This window comes from Dryobates pubescens, chromosome 5, assembly GCF_014839835.1.
Source record: "Dryobates pubescens isolate bDryPub1 chromosome 5, bDryPub1.pri, whole genome shotgun sequence".
Taxonomy (NCBI): Eukaryota; Metazoa; Chordata; class Aves; order Piciformes; family Picidae; genus Dryobates; species Dryobates pubescens.
This window is the reverse complement of record NC_071616.1, coordinates 7798465-7813220: the sequence shown is the minus strand read 5'-3', so window position 1 is coordinate 7813220 and position 14756 is coordinate 7798465. Positions and strand designations below refer to the sequence as shown.

General features: G+C 38.7%; 1 protein-coding gene across 1 annotated transcript in view; it reads left to right on the top strand.

The window, feature by feature from the left end:
* ZNF106 (zinc finger protein 106) overlaps positions 1–14756 on the top strand; it is a 38714-nt gene that overhangs the window by 7130 nt on the left and 16828 nt on the right. The window contains exons 2-6 of the mRNA XM_054161520.1: positions 1844–1929; positions 3148–3209; positions 8405–8602; positions 10755–12830; positions 13604–14228. Coding sequence (XP_054017495.1) covers positions 1876–1929; positions 3148–3209; positions 8405–8602; positions 10755–12830; positions 13604–14228 — 3015 coding nt within the window. The 5' untranslated portion in view covers positions 1844–1875. The remainder of the gene's footprint in view (positions 1–1843; positions 1930–3147; positions 3210–8404; positions 8603–10754; positions 12831–13603; positions 14229–14756) is intronic.

The following is a 14756-nucleotide window of genomic DNA, read 5'->3' as shown; positions in this document are numbered from 1 at the left end:
GTACACTCCGGCCAGTGTCAAGTGCAAACTTGTTTATAGTTGTACAGTACCACTGAATGTCAGAGCTGATTAAACTTGAGGTAATTTGGATATGGTAATGTTGTAGTTTGAGCTGGGTGCCCCCTGTTGTGTTTACTTCCTGTGTCCAGAAGTCCAGCCCAGAGGGGTGGACACAGGAAGTTGTGTATTTCTTACCATAATTCTTTGCACCACTATAAGATCCAGTGCGGGGTCTAGCACTTTCTCTTTCTTCCTCCTCTGTCAGCCGGTAACTGGGGGAGATGTCTGCTGGCTTTGGGCCTAGCTAGGCCCAAGGCCATGGGGGGATGGGCAGTCTCAGATCTGGCCAGCTGAGACTAGCCTAGCAGTGGGAGGGGGAAGAAGGAGCCCTGGGGGTCTTGGGTGTACCCTCAGGTGGGAATGGGATGTCTCTGGGTTTGCTTTGGGATGTTTCTTTGTCACTGCACTTTGGGTTGTCTGTAAACATTCACTGCTTTCTATTTAAACTTTCCATCACTTTTGCAATCCATTTTGTTTTGAGTGTTTATTTCTGCCCGTGGTGGGGAGAGGGGGCTGCCTCAACCCAGCACAGGTAAAAATCCAGATCCTGTTCTTTGCTCATGGTTTCTAGTCACTGCCAGACTTGAAGAGTTTGATGCCACTGATACAGAAAGTTGATGGTAGACAGAATTAACTTTGTAGGGTAAACTGTGGGGATGAGCTCTTGAAGAAGTCTCTTGCCAGTTAAGGGTAGTTGTATTAACAAGGTTAGCTCTGAAGTACAAACATACAATAACAAAGCTTGGAAGAATTTGTCTTTTTGTGTGGACATATAGAAATGCCTATTAGTAAAGAGATATTTCTTTCCAGTTTAGGGTGAGGAACTGCCTCTCCAAGTGAATAAAAAAACTACTATAATCTTTGATCATTCTGCATTTTAGTGTCTTTTAACAGAAACAGTGGCAAAGATTCTACCCTCTTACTTACACAGACACATCTTTGTATTATGACCTAGACCTTTATGTATCTCTGTAAATTGCTCTCCTTATAAATTAAACATGATAAAAGACACAGGGTGTCTAATTTAACTTTTTTTCATTTGTGTATATGCAAGTCTTAAGTAGATCAGTATGAAAATGTTTAATATTCTTGTGCAGCATGTTGAATAATATCCTACTGTTGGAAATAATTGCTGAAAAGCAATAGCTTTTACTAATGATTCAGATCCATAAAGTGCCCATAATGTTAGAGTTGTATGTATGTGTGATGCTAGAGCATGCATCTCAATTTTCTGTCTTAATTATTTCAGTGCATTTTTATGTGTAGTTCTTAGAGAGGTTAATGAGAAAAATACTGAATTTAAATCACTTCAGGTGATTTTGAAGACAGATAGTCTTTGATACTATGAATGACCTTCATTTTATTTTCTTAGGGCCTTAAATACCTTACTTGAGCTGCCTTGGAGACCAAAATAAAAATCTGAGTTTGCCCTGCTTGGTTTCCCCAGTTCCTTATGTCACTCTCATTATCCTCCTTGAAAATTGGTTTATTTTTGGTTTGAGTAGCTGAAAGGCTTCCTACAGATCTGTTTGCTTGTAGAATGAGTGCCATGTCTTGGAGGGCAAGGAACTAAATAAAAGAAGGGGAAAACTACTTTTTATTACAGCTTTATAAACTACTTAATAGGTTTTGATGGGGTTTTTTTGAGTAATGTTGCCTATGCACAAGTGGTAGGTATTCTTTTAAAGAAACTCAGCACAAGCATCTTATTTTGTCTTTCCTCTAAAAAAAAAAAAGTAGTCCTTAATGTGTTGGGGTTTTTTTTAATTATTTATGTTTGCAGGTATGGGGTAAGATCTTTCCAGAGTAATAAGCATGGTTCGGGAGCGAAAATGCATGTTATGTCACATTGGGTACAACTCAAAAAAGGTAAATAATTTATACTTTACATCTATTGGTAGACACTAATATGCAGTGCCTGTAAGAAATGCTTCCATTTTTCAACTGTGCAAAGTATGAGGAGTTTTCCCTCTACTAGGAATATATTTGCATGTGCTTCAGGGTATCTTGAAATGAGCTATGCATTACACTTGATTCTAAATGTTTAAAATACTGAGATTTTAGATGTTTTTATACTGTTGTAGAAGGATTTTTGAAGTGAAAAGCACTCAAACTCATTTGGCTATAAATTGCAATATGTTAGTAATACTGCAATACACATTGTAAAAATTCTTCTCTTTCTATGTAGAAGGAGAATGTACAATTAAGCAGCGCAGATGTGTTTTCTTCTATATGACAATTTGGTGTGTATCTTCTGTCTACCATGTATTGTGCAAAGCCTGTGCTGAAGCTAAGGATTTCTTAATAAGCCTTCATATATCACTTAGCCACATGGCACATGGATATCTTGTAAATGTTAGTTCACACAACTCTTCAAGGTTGAAGATGTTGCTTTCCCTTTGCAAACAAGATAGTGATTAGTGTCCTTTGAAGATTTTGGCTCAAATATTTTGGCACAAACATCAAGAGGAAGTTAAATCATCTGAACTGCTTCCTCTCACTGAATTGGGATGATTATTTCTTTTCCAACATCTCTCTTTCAGTAGCAATTAATTATAACAGCACTGCAGTTCAGGGATCAAAGGTGCTGTAAATAACAGACTGACCTGATGCATACACCTCCGTTTCAGAAGTGTGTCTAGTAGAGTAAACATGTATGTGATGATGAAATGACAGCTGTGTCACAATGCAGATGTAGAGAGATTGCTCAGATAGCACAGGGAAACAATCTTTCAATTACTGTGATCTTGAAGAGTGGTGTCAATGAGAAGTTTAATAAAAATGATGATCAAGAGTATTTTGGCAAAAGTCAATCTAATAAGCTTTGCTACGTGCACTCATGTTTGTTTTTCTCCTGGAATTCTGCTCCCCTTCTGTTGAATTGTGATGAATTCCATGCATCCTTTTTCAGGAAAGGCAATGTTATATGCCTTCCTGAGAGTGTGACTACTTGTGCTTTCACAGTCATATAAACAGAAATACAGGAGTAGAGTACAACCTCCTGTAAGGCAGGAGAGTTCTCAAAAGTAAGCTTTTCAAATATGGTGCACTCTTTTGACTAATTTTGCCTTTTTCCCTATGCTGAAGGAGATGGAAGAACACATGCGAAGCATGCTTCACCACAGAGAACTTGAAAACCTGAAGGGAAGGTATGAAAACAGTCTTGCATCCTTTCTCTCTTGCATTTCGTATGTCACTGTCTAGAAGAACCGATGTCCCATTTCCCGTACAAGCCGAATCTCACAGTTTATTCATATGCATCACTTAGTTGCATGCTTTATGATAAAGCTGGCAGTAAACACATTCTCTTAACATCAAAAATGCAGAGGCAAACAATGATATGGAGGAAAGCCCTTCTGTATTTCTTGGACTGCAATGGAATAAAATTAAAGAGCATGGTTTTTTAGGTCATGTCGGTCTCATGCTTGGTTTCTAGGAAGCACTTAGAATTAGGCTTTTGCATAATTATGAACATCAATATTTTTAATTTTAAAATATATTTTTATTCGTCAAAAAAGTTCCAATTATGTACCAACAGTTGTTAATGTTTTAAACCACTGTGAGAAGACCGGTATTTTGGATGTAAAGTCTGCTTGAGTGACCCTCTCGTCTTCTGCCACCCTGATCCAGTTGTTTGGTGAAAGGACCTAACCATGATGGATGGTGTGTTCCTTCTGGTTTCCTTTTGGAAAGCAGGAGGAGGAAATGAAGGGGTGTTAAAATATCATCCTGATAATGTGGAATCAGATTGTAACCATAGTGTACTTTAGTTTGTTCAGATGTATGAGGATTGAGGTAGCCAAAGTCTGCATTTAAGTGTTTGATCTGCAGACTAGTTTTTAATCATCTTGCAATGCACACTTTATATGGAACTGGCAAATCTCATTTAAAGGACCTCAGCTCACAGAGATGTGGGAGATCCATTCTGTCAGGATGTTGATCTTGTATCCAGGGAAGAAAAATTTTGGTTGACTACTATTCATATAGTAGCTTTTCATTCATCTTGCTTTTATTCTGTTGTTTTGAGTGAGGTGAGAAAGCAGCTATTAGAGCTCCCAACCTGTTTTTAAAAAGATAGGATGAGTAAAATTAAGCCTCTGATCTATAGTCTGATGGATACTAATGCCAATGTAGTGAAGTTGTGCCAGGTTGAACGCTAGTAAAACTCCTAAACTGTTTTGGTTTATGAAATTTAAAACCTGAGGAAGTTAGAAACTTTATTCTCTTCAGTAACTTTTTATATGCAAAGCATACAGAGAAGTGTTCATGTTTGGAATACAAGATTGTGTCAGATAAGTGCCACAGATGAAGGCACTTGTCTGAGCCAGCTGTATTTTATTTGATATCATTGTTGTGTATAATTGCTAAGTGTTGCTGGTTTTAGGTTAAGACATCCAGAAAATCTGTATGCCTGCTTTTATCTACTAACATAGTAAATACTCTCTGTAAAATAAAAACATAGCCCTTGTAAGGCTCAGATCAGTAAGATCACTTGAAGTGCCTGTTAACTGTCAGTAAATAACCTCTACTTAATTTCTGCTCCTGTTTAATATTAGATTTATTTGTCTAGAGCTTCACAGAAGGTTAGTAAACTAGGAAAAGAACTTCTATCTTCAGAGCCTCCATCATCATCTGGACTGGGAGTGTGTGGACTATCAAAATGTTGAAATGTAGCAGAGAGAAAATAATCAATCTTTCCCTCTTGAAATTGAATTCTGTTGTAGTGGAATTCAGAAAATCTTCAAGTCCAGATTAGCAAAATTGTTCATGTGTCACATGGAGGAAATGTATGAAAGCATCTCTTAGGGCACTATTGAAATTTTATTTCCAAATAAAAAATTCTTTTTGGTAAAGGTAGAGGGCATAAAGATGATAAATTCCTCATATTCCTTCCTTCTTCTTTCTGTTTTTCTCTTGCTTTTGCTATCCCTTGCTCAGCTCTACATTTTGGAGATTTTTTTGTTCAGAATGCTTCTCTTCACTAAAAAGAAAGAACATGAAACCTAAAAATCCTAGATAATTGTGTTTTCTTCTCTATTGTGCCCCACACAACTGGGTCTTGGGAGCTAGGAACATTCTGAATATGTGCCTGGGATCAAGAGCATCATGCTGTTGAATATCTGTCCTGTTGACTGTGAAAAAGGATTTGTTCTGTTACTGAACAGCTGGGAAGGGGTTGCTCAGAAACCAGACTGTTCTCTGCACTAGGCACTGACTTGGGGCTTCTGACCAGCTAACTTGTAGAGCATTTCTTTTCTGGGCTTCTGATAATGACTCTGAAATCAGCTTGAAGTTTCCCTTATTTTGGTATCTTATTTCTGGCCTTCTAAGTTACTATTTTAGGTAACAGAAATTTCTAGTAGTTGTATGTTGTGTCTGCAGTGGCTTGCAAGTTATTTGACAATTCTTGGTTTGCCCTTTCCATAAGACTGAAATGAAGTTTAATACCTTTTTCTTTTGTTGTTTTATTATTAAGGTAACTATCTTCATTACTTCTTGCAGAATAACACGCAGAAGATGTTTGTTCTCAGAATGAGTGATGAACTTCATTTTTCATTGTGCAGCTGGAGCCTTATTCTCTACCCCTGTGCATCTCCTCCTTCCTTTCAGTTTAGTAGAATTCCTTGAGTCTCACAGCTTTGTAAAGCTAAAGGTAGTCCAAGTAGAAAATGTGGAGCACAAGCAACAGTCTCGTGAAGCGTGCATTATCAACATCTTACTACTTTCAAATATAACATCCAAATAAGTAATTTTTTTTTAGACTTCCTTTAGGGAAAAAGTAAAGGAAATGCACACGTTGGTTCATTCACACTTTTCTCCTTTTAAACTTAATTTAGTGATCTCAAGAGCCGCAATAAATTTTGAAAACATTCTGTGGCTCTTCTCTTCTTGAAGCCTTACTTGATGTGATATGTAATAATCGAATGTCAAGTACAAGGTTTTATCATTGTGTTATTTTTCTTGTGTATTTTTGTACTGACAATACCTTTGCCTTGTTTATTTCAAACTGTCTGTACCTATTTCAAACTTCTTGCTGAACAACTGATTGTGTGGTGTTGCTATAGAGAAGAGAAATGCGCAGACATGCTCAGCTTGTGTTGTGGAGTATGCACAGTTCTGGCTGATGTTAATGGGGATAGAGAAGAAAAAAAACTGAAGGAAGTCTAATTCTCTTAAGTGTAACTGAACTCCTAGCCACTTCATCTTCAATTGAAGTTGTTTTTCATGCAGAAAAGTCATGTTCTTTCTTTAGGCTCATGTAGATTAGGAGTGGGACAGAGAAGTCCAGTCACTACGCACTTGAGTCTTTCCAGACTGTCAGCTGGTACAGTCTGTGGCTTTGAAAATAGTAAATTGCAAGTTTGAAGTGATAGAAACAACTTCTTTGTCCTTAGGCCAGCTGCTAACTCACTGGCTTAGTGCAAAGTAACTAAAACTTTAGATTTATTTAGTTAGTCTCTAAATTAGGACAGGGGAGGTTTTATGAACAGATTGAAGCACGGGTCTTTGGAAGGATTTGGTCTGTTCTCTAAAACCTGATTAGTACTTCTGAGGTATTTTTCTTGTTGAAGTGTCCATGTGATTGAAGTGGAATGTTACGTAGAAGTACACATTTCTCAGCAAGAAACCAGTTGTCTATTTGCAGTTTGCCTTGTGTAATGACCCAAGTTAAAGATAAGTTTTTATAGCAGTGCATAGCTGTGCCATTTTTGAGTGTGGTGAGGATTCTTCTGATGGCATTAGTAAAATTTACTGATTGTATTTGGTTGTCTATATTTGGTTAATGATAAAAAGTATAACGTATTGTTTCTAGGCTTTGAATATTCATTAGTGAGTGTGAAGTGTGCAAAATTAAGTACTCCCTTCTCTGGAAAATACAGACTAAATTTGCAAGCTACTGACTGTGTAACTTAGATTTATCCAAATGTTTCGTCTGAAATCAGCTGCATCATACAAAACATGAAAATGTAGAAAGTGTAATTTTAGTACATTAGTTTATTTCCAATAAAACCCTCCTTAACTGTGCCTGAATGACTGCATATGTTAAATATCTCCACTGTGTTAGCAAGAAAATCACAGATTTCCAGGATAAATAAAATGTGGCTGCGGACACTCCATTAACCATTCTGATAAGGATGTTGGCATAATGTCCCGAGTGAAGGTGTATCTTTTGAGGCTTTTTTTCATTTATGTTTTAACTCTTCTCTAAAGAAAACAACAGAGGTTCATGTTTGTCTTTCCTTTATGGATCCTATATTGTGCCCCATTCATGAACAGTGTTGGTGTTACAATGCTCCCAGTACAAAATGTCCATCTTCAGTTTGCCATGGGGCTGTGCAGATCTGCTTTTATGAATTAAATAGCAGAACTGGAGATGGCCTTGTGGAGACAGGCAGAGAGTCCTAACTTGGTCCTGCAGTGAATTATACTCTCTTATTTTTTTAATTTGTATATTGTTTTTCAACTGTTGAACGTCTTTTCCTTGTTTAAGTTTATTATTAACAGTGTATTTCCTTAGCAGTGGAATACTGAAAGAATTCGCTGGGAGAAGCAATAAGGCATTTTAAGAAATCTGCATTTCTTTAAAAGAAAATAATTTTTAAAACTGTTGTGACTAATCTAGTATTCACTGAAACATGAGTAAAGCCATTTGTCTGACACAGCTGTCAACTTCTTCCAGCTGAAATAATTTCTGTAATTTTTAAGATAAGTCCTCCGAAGTAGAAAGCAGACCTCATGCACTCTTGAACCAAATAAAGTACAGTGAACTGAAGATACCCTCCCATCACTTGCTGTGCTGTGGAGTCTTTGGATTCCAGGCAGCAGTCTCAGCTGTCCCAGTTTAGGTTGTGTTGTATTGGGATTGGCTGTATCCATGTGCTGCCTCCTCCCTTTTCTAAATTTCACTGGGGGAAGGCTCTAGGCAAGGATTAAATGTAGAAGCTGTCACCAGGCTTCCCCAGTGCAGCTGGCACCATGGATGGGCTTCAGAGCAGCTCATGCTAGCTCTGTAAGCCTTCCACTCTGCCTACTCGCTCACTATGTTTCCTCTGAAAAGATTTTGAGTACAACAATTCAAGAAGAATTCCTCCTCTCAGTTAACACAGCTTTATTACCAAGTCTTTTACCTCTTGATTGTTGGAAAAAAATCTCGCAAAAACTGACCATCAAAAAAAATAGACCTTGAAAGAAAAAGCCAGAGAATTCAAGTAACTTAAATATACTGAGCAAAACCTAGTTGCCTTGAACTCAAGGCACATTCAGAGGAAACAAAGTTAAGACAAGAGATACCTGCCATGCCTGTTGGCAGAGCTGAAAGTCCACCCTCTGCCTCTCTTCCTAGGGAAAGCAACCATGAATGCCGGGTGTGCAGGGTGACAGTAGTGGGTTTGTCAGCATACGCCAAGCACATCTCCAGCCAGCTGCACAAAGACAATGTTGATGCCCATGACAGAAAAGAGGAGTGGAAAGAAGAGGCAGAAGAAGAATACCTTGACAAAGAACTTATTCAACTAATCAAGCAAAGGAAGGAACAGGATGGGTGAGTTTTCCTTTCTTCCCTTAGGTCATAGAATTGCTTTTAACATAGTTAGGATGTACTCCTAAGGCTTAGATGCTTGTGAAATGTACACTGCCCAAGAACAAGACACCTGTGTGGATATTGTAGTTTCAAGCTGTAAATGCGATTCTGCTGAATGTTCTTTGTTGATGTGCTACTAGTAAGGAGCTGCAACTCTTCTCTGTTATGGATAAGAACAGTCCCCAGTGTGGAGTCTTGTGTTTCAAGAGCCCTAATGTTTTTGTATTTAATACCCATTTAACTGAAAGGCTTAGTAAATGTGACACTAGTGCTAATACTTGTTTGGGTTGGGTCTGTAAGAGCCTGGCCTTTAAGAAACTGTTGCTGAACATGTTTTGTTATGGGATTGATCTGTCAATGTCACGCTGAAATCCCGTAATCCTTGAATCAAATTTCTTGCCTGTTTTATCTTACTGCTTACCATTAGCTAAACAGAATTCTAGTGGCTCACTATGAAATAGAAGGCTGCAGAGAATAAGTATTGCTTTCTATCTTCCATGTGACTCTGCAAGCATGAATTGCTAATACAATGTTCCAGACGAGAATATATTGTTTGCCTAGGTTAATAGCATGGGGGTGGTATTCAAGGAACATGGGAATCTTTTTGAAGAAGCTCTTGCTTGCTGTGGATAGAAATTTCAAACAGCATTTCCAAATGCACAAATCTGCTGTTGATGCCATTCTGTCATACTAAGGTGTCGTACCGCTCGATGATCATGTTTTCATTTTGGTTAGTGTAGGCAGCGGCAATGTTACTTTTCCTGACTTTGAGGTGAAGGAGCAATGTTGTCAGTGCAGTGGTGTTCCAAGGCTGCTAAAATGTTAGAAAATCTCTCTGCTGCATGCCATTTTGGAAGAGGGGGAAAAGGAAAGGACACAGATTAAGTTACTAATACAGCAAAATTGTTTCCATTAGATCATAATCTGGTTGAGTCAGCTCCTAGAACTCAGTGTCACTTGGACATGGTTTCTTTGAATTCCTGTCTTACAGCTCACTTTATCTTACACAGTAGACCATTTCCCATTAGAGAGTAATTTAAGCATCTTTTAGCAGAACTGGAATGTGTTGAAAACTTAAAGGGTGGTACAGTATGAATTTTCAGTTTATCCAGATCAGTTGCTTTTGAGCAGTAGCATGAGTTTTCTGTCTTGCTTCCCCAGGGATCTATAATCTCAATGCAATTCTGTAATGTCAGAAAGAGCTTTTCTGTAATGTGCTTTTGGAAACACTTCTAATAAGAACTCACTTGGTGGAATAAATACCAGGGACTGCTGACCCTGGGAATAGCCGTTGGTGTTAAGGTAGCATTTATCTTTAAATATGCATGTGATAATTTACCACGTGTCAGGGTAAGTTGCCAAGCACAAGTACTATGCAAAGGGCAATAGATAGTGCTTCAGGGAGGCTCATACAGACTCAGCACTGCTGCTGTGGACTGTTCCCGTCTGTAGGCTAAAACAAGACAAAATATTTTTGTATCCAAGGTACAACTTCTGTAATGTTTTATATCTGTGTTTGAACTTAAGCTTCATAAAGTGAAACATGATTGCAGTTGTTTTCTTCAGTAAGCAGAAGAACTGCTTTTCTCAGTCGAACTTTGGTTCTGTTTTGTATCACTTCACTGTAACTATACTATCTAACACCAACAGATTAGTCTTCCAAAAAAATAATTATCTCACTACTAATTAATTTTTCATCTATCAGGATTACTCAAATTACAAATATTACACAACAGAAATAAGCTTTCTTTTGGTTTGTTTCCTATTAGTCCAATAACTAGTAAGTAGGAAGGAATATTTTCTTCTGAGTCAATCAGAAATATTTAGGAATTAGTCTATTGAACCGTCTCTGCACCAAATCAGTTGTTACTATAAGAGCAATTATGAAATACCATATTTAAATAAAGTACAACATCACTTTTGAAAGTCAAGCAATAGGAAAGCCTGGACAGTTAAACTGCTTAATTATCTATTCCTTTTCATTGAAAAAAAAGAAAAAAAAGGAAGAAAAGAAAGTTTTCTTCTCAGTGCAAATAAAATGTATGAGGCTTGTGTAAAGTTGGATTTCAGTGGAATGGCATCAGAATTTAGGTTTTTCTCAATTGTTTTGTAGGCAAGCTGAGCCAGGCTGTGCAAACCAAGAATTAGAATGTGATGACAGGAGATCACAGAGAAGGCGAGAAGAGCGAGCTGCTTACAAAGAAAGAGAAGCCTATGATCAGTCATCGTGGCACCATCATAATGCACCCCAAAGGGACTGGAAGTGGGACAAGAATGATTATATTAGTCCTAGACAAGGCAAATTTTCACACTCTCAGAGGAACCTTAATATGAACAGACATGCAGGTGGCTCAAGGGGGCACGCTGGATGGCATCAAAATGTTGCAGGAAACTCTTCAAGTCGGCATAACTATGGGAATTCAGGAAATGCTTGGCATCCAAGTGGGCGAGAGGGAGTAGCACCAAATTGGCATCACGGTGCCAGGGAGAGAAATTCTACTTGGCACTCAGAAGGGCCAGGTCAGTTTTCTAGCTGGAATTCCAAGGGTTATGGAGGAAACTGGAAATCTAGTCCTCATGGTGCAAATGGCTGGAATTATGAAGGCTCAGGAGATACGTGTTCTGTAGAGCCTAATAAATACAATAGGGCAAGATACATGTGGCAGAGGCAGGAGAAAGTCACTGGTGCTCCACCATACAGAGATCGAAAAAACAGGAGAGACTTGTTTGATTTTACTAGTGATCAGCTTGCTTCTGAGGGAGTATTTGACTTTAGTATGCCAAAGCAACCAGAAAGCAAAACTTCAAGAGCCAGTGGAAAAAGTGGCAGTCCTTCCAGAGACAAAATACATCGCTGGACTCCCTACCCATCCCTACCACGGTCTGAAGATAATGTTCCTAAAACTCAAGATAAAGTGGATTCTGTATTTATGCCTCTTACTGATTCATCATCAAAAGAAAAATCATGTGAAGCTAATGTTAGCCTTTCAAAACTTAAAAATCAGGAAGCATCTTCCCCTTCTAATGTAATGTCAGATAACCTTGGTTCTTGCAAGGTAATCAAAGACAGCTCTAGTGGTGAAAAACCTGACAAAGATGATGGCAGAAGTAATAGGATGCCATCACTGAAATCCCCTCTTCTGAATATCGCAGATATAAAGTTATCTTCCTCAAAGCAAGACACCCACAGTCTCTTAAAAAATGTCAAGCTTCTGTTGTCCTCAACTAGTGGCAAAGAGCAGAATCATGTGAATGCACCGAGCTCGGAAACAAACAGTTTGTTCTCGAACTCATCAAAACTGCATGATGCATGTGCTGCTAAATTACAAGACAACAGAGATGTGCTTGGCAGCAATCTTGGAGACCCTGTTAATAACTTAAGTGAAGCAGAACAAAGCTCCAAAGATGTTCAGTCCAACCACTCCTTGCAAAATGATCCCTTAAGCACTTGCAAAGATACGAGTGACCAGAATAAGGAAGAAACGAGGGAAGTGTCACCAAAGAATGAGTTCAGACTAGGTACATTAGAAGATGTGAATGATGATGATTTAACGGGAAGCAAGAAGTCAGAAGCAAGAGTTGCAAAGTTGGGTACTTCTGTGGGTTCTTGTTTATCCCTCGATGCTCCAGGAGGTAAACCTGCTACCTCTGAAAAGGAAGACGAAAAGCTATCTGCTGCCTGTATTGCTTCTCCTGATCTGAAAGATTCTGCATTTCAGATGGAATCCACTGTTTCTCCATCAAGCGTTCAGGACCATTTGCACATGGATTTAAAAACCTCCTTGCAGGATGGAGAAGGGGATGAAGAACACGTCAAATCGCATGATCACTTAGAAATGGAAGGGTTTGAAAATTCTTCTGATCATGAGCTGCAAAAAGGAGGAAGCCAGTCACCAGGCCTCCTCCCTGATTTAAGCAAACTTGGCCTCCCTGCCTCTCTGCAAAGAGACCTGACGCGACATATTAGTCTGAAGAGTAAAGCTGGGACGCATCTTCCAGAGCCCAATCTCAATAACGCACGGCGCATTCGGAATGTGAGTGGCCATCGGAGAAGTGAGACTGAGAAGGAGTCAGGGCTTAAACCCACCCTCAGGCAGATTCTTAGTGCTTCCCGGCGAAATGTAAACTGGGATCAAGTCATCCAGCAGGTGACCAAGAAGAAACAGGAACTTGGCAAAGGTTTACCAAGGTTGGTAGCTTTCAGATCTAACCACACCTTCGTGTGTTTGTTTTGAGGGAGGAGAGCTGTTTTTCTCCAAATCTGAAATGAATTCCAGAATTGTAAATCTAAAACTTGAGAATGAAGTTTGCTATACCACAGTCTTCTGTATATACAAATCATTTAGAGTTTCTATGATTGCTTGCTGCTGTGGATGTTTACCTATAGATAAATAATAGTAGTCTGCTGCTCAGAAGAGATTCTGATCTGTTTGTATTGGTTGCTTAGCATCTGAATATGGATACTTGCAATATATTAGCTTTTCAAGTTCTAGTAGGTGGAAGAACGTGGAAATGCAATCAGGGTGCAAACAGTGCTGACAGTTGGACAAGCACAAGAAGTGCTTGCATTGCTGCAGGCAGAATAAATGCTCTCTCTTAATTTGTTAAGCTTCGAATTCTGTAATACTTCATTTATGAAACTTCCTTTAAACTGGGAGTTTTTGAGGGGTCTTGAGAAGATGTTGTATTTGCTTGTTCCAAATCTGTTCTGGAATAATTACAGTACAACTTCTGACTTGGAAATTATGCTGTCATTTCTTAGCCACTAAATCTGATTTTGTGATACACAAAAGCTATTCCATTGCCAGGTAAGGCAGACAGCATGGAATACCAGCATAATGAATTGCCAGATCTCCTAAAGCAAGTAATGTGCATTTGGGGAAGAGGGAAGCTTTTTTCTAGATTTAGTTGGCTTGTTACATGTCTGTTTATTTGTTTATTTTTCTTTTTATCTCATTAAAGGTTTGGCATAGAAATGGTGCCTCTTGTTCAAAATGAGCAAGAGGGTCTAGAACTTGGTGAAGAATCTGATCTATCTACTCTGGAAGGATTCCAGTGGGAAGGGATTTCCTTAGCAGTGCCTGGGTCAGCCAGAAAGCGTAGCTTTTCTGAAAGTAGTGTCATTGCAGACAGAAATCCTGCTGCTTACAGCTTCTTCAGTGAACAAGCCAAAATAAAAGAAAGTGGGCAAAGGCAAATGATTGGAACCAGCCGCTCACATCACATTACATCTGGGTATGAGGCAAGCACTGGCATTGAGGCTGACTTGAAACGGGACACAGCTTCTCTTCCTTTGTTACCGTTTATGTCTGAAAGAACTGAGCCAAGTGGAAGAAGACACAGTCTACAGGTCACCTCTGAGGTTACAGGCTTCATGAAACCAGACCAAGAAAGCCCAGAGAAGAGAACACCCCTTCTTGAGAAACAAAATGTACTGGAAATCTCAGAAGAAAACTGTCCAGCTTCGAATAATGCTTCACTTCTTGTGGTGTCTAATAACATAGATGCTGCTACAGACAGTAGCTGTACATCTGGTACTGAGCAGAACGACAGCCAAGGAATAGGAAAGAAAAGAAGGGCGACTGGAGTAAGTGTGCAGTTTTGTCCAGCTTTGATGTACTTAAACATGTCTTGTTTGTTTTCTTGATAGTGGCCATGCAACCTTAAATTATCTGTAGGGAGGACTTCATCCATTCGATTGTTTTGTACATCGATAACCTCAAAATAATTTGCATGTTTAACTTAATTTTCTTGCAGAATCTTTTTCCATTCTGTCTTTGCATTGCAGAACTTCTGCTTAATCTTTTTTAGTGGCAAATGTTCTTTGGTTTTGATCTGGTAACTGGTGAGCTATCCTGAGAAGCAAGAACTAGTAAAATACTTCTCTGAAAGTACCTGGTGTTGCAGCAAAGATCCTAAGTCTCAAAACTAGACCATAGTAGAAATTTGTTTTCCTGGGTTTATGGTCAAGCAAGGAAAAACCACCCTTTTGACAAGATTTTACTCTTCAAATATGTCTTTAAATATGAATTTGTTTCACTGTCCTGTCTTGGACTTACCCAAAGAGGATTAAAAAAATAGAAGTTTCTGATCAAACTCCTCAAAATGATTTTGT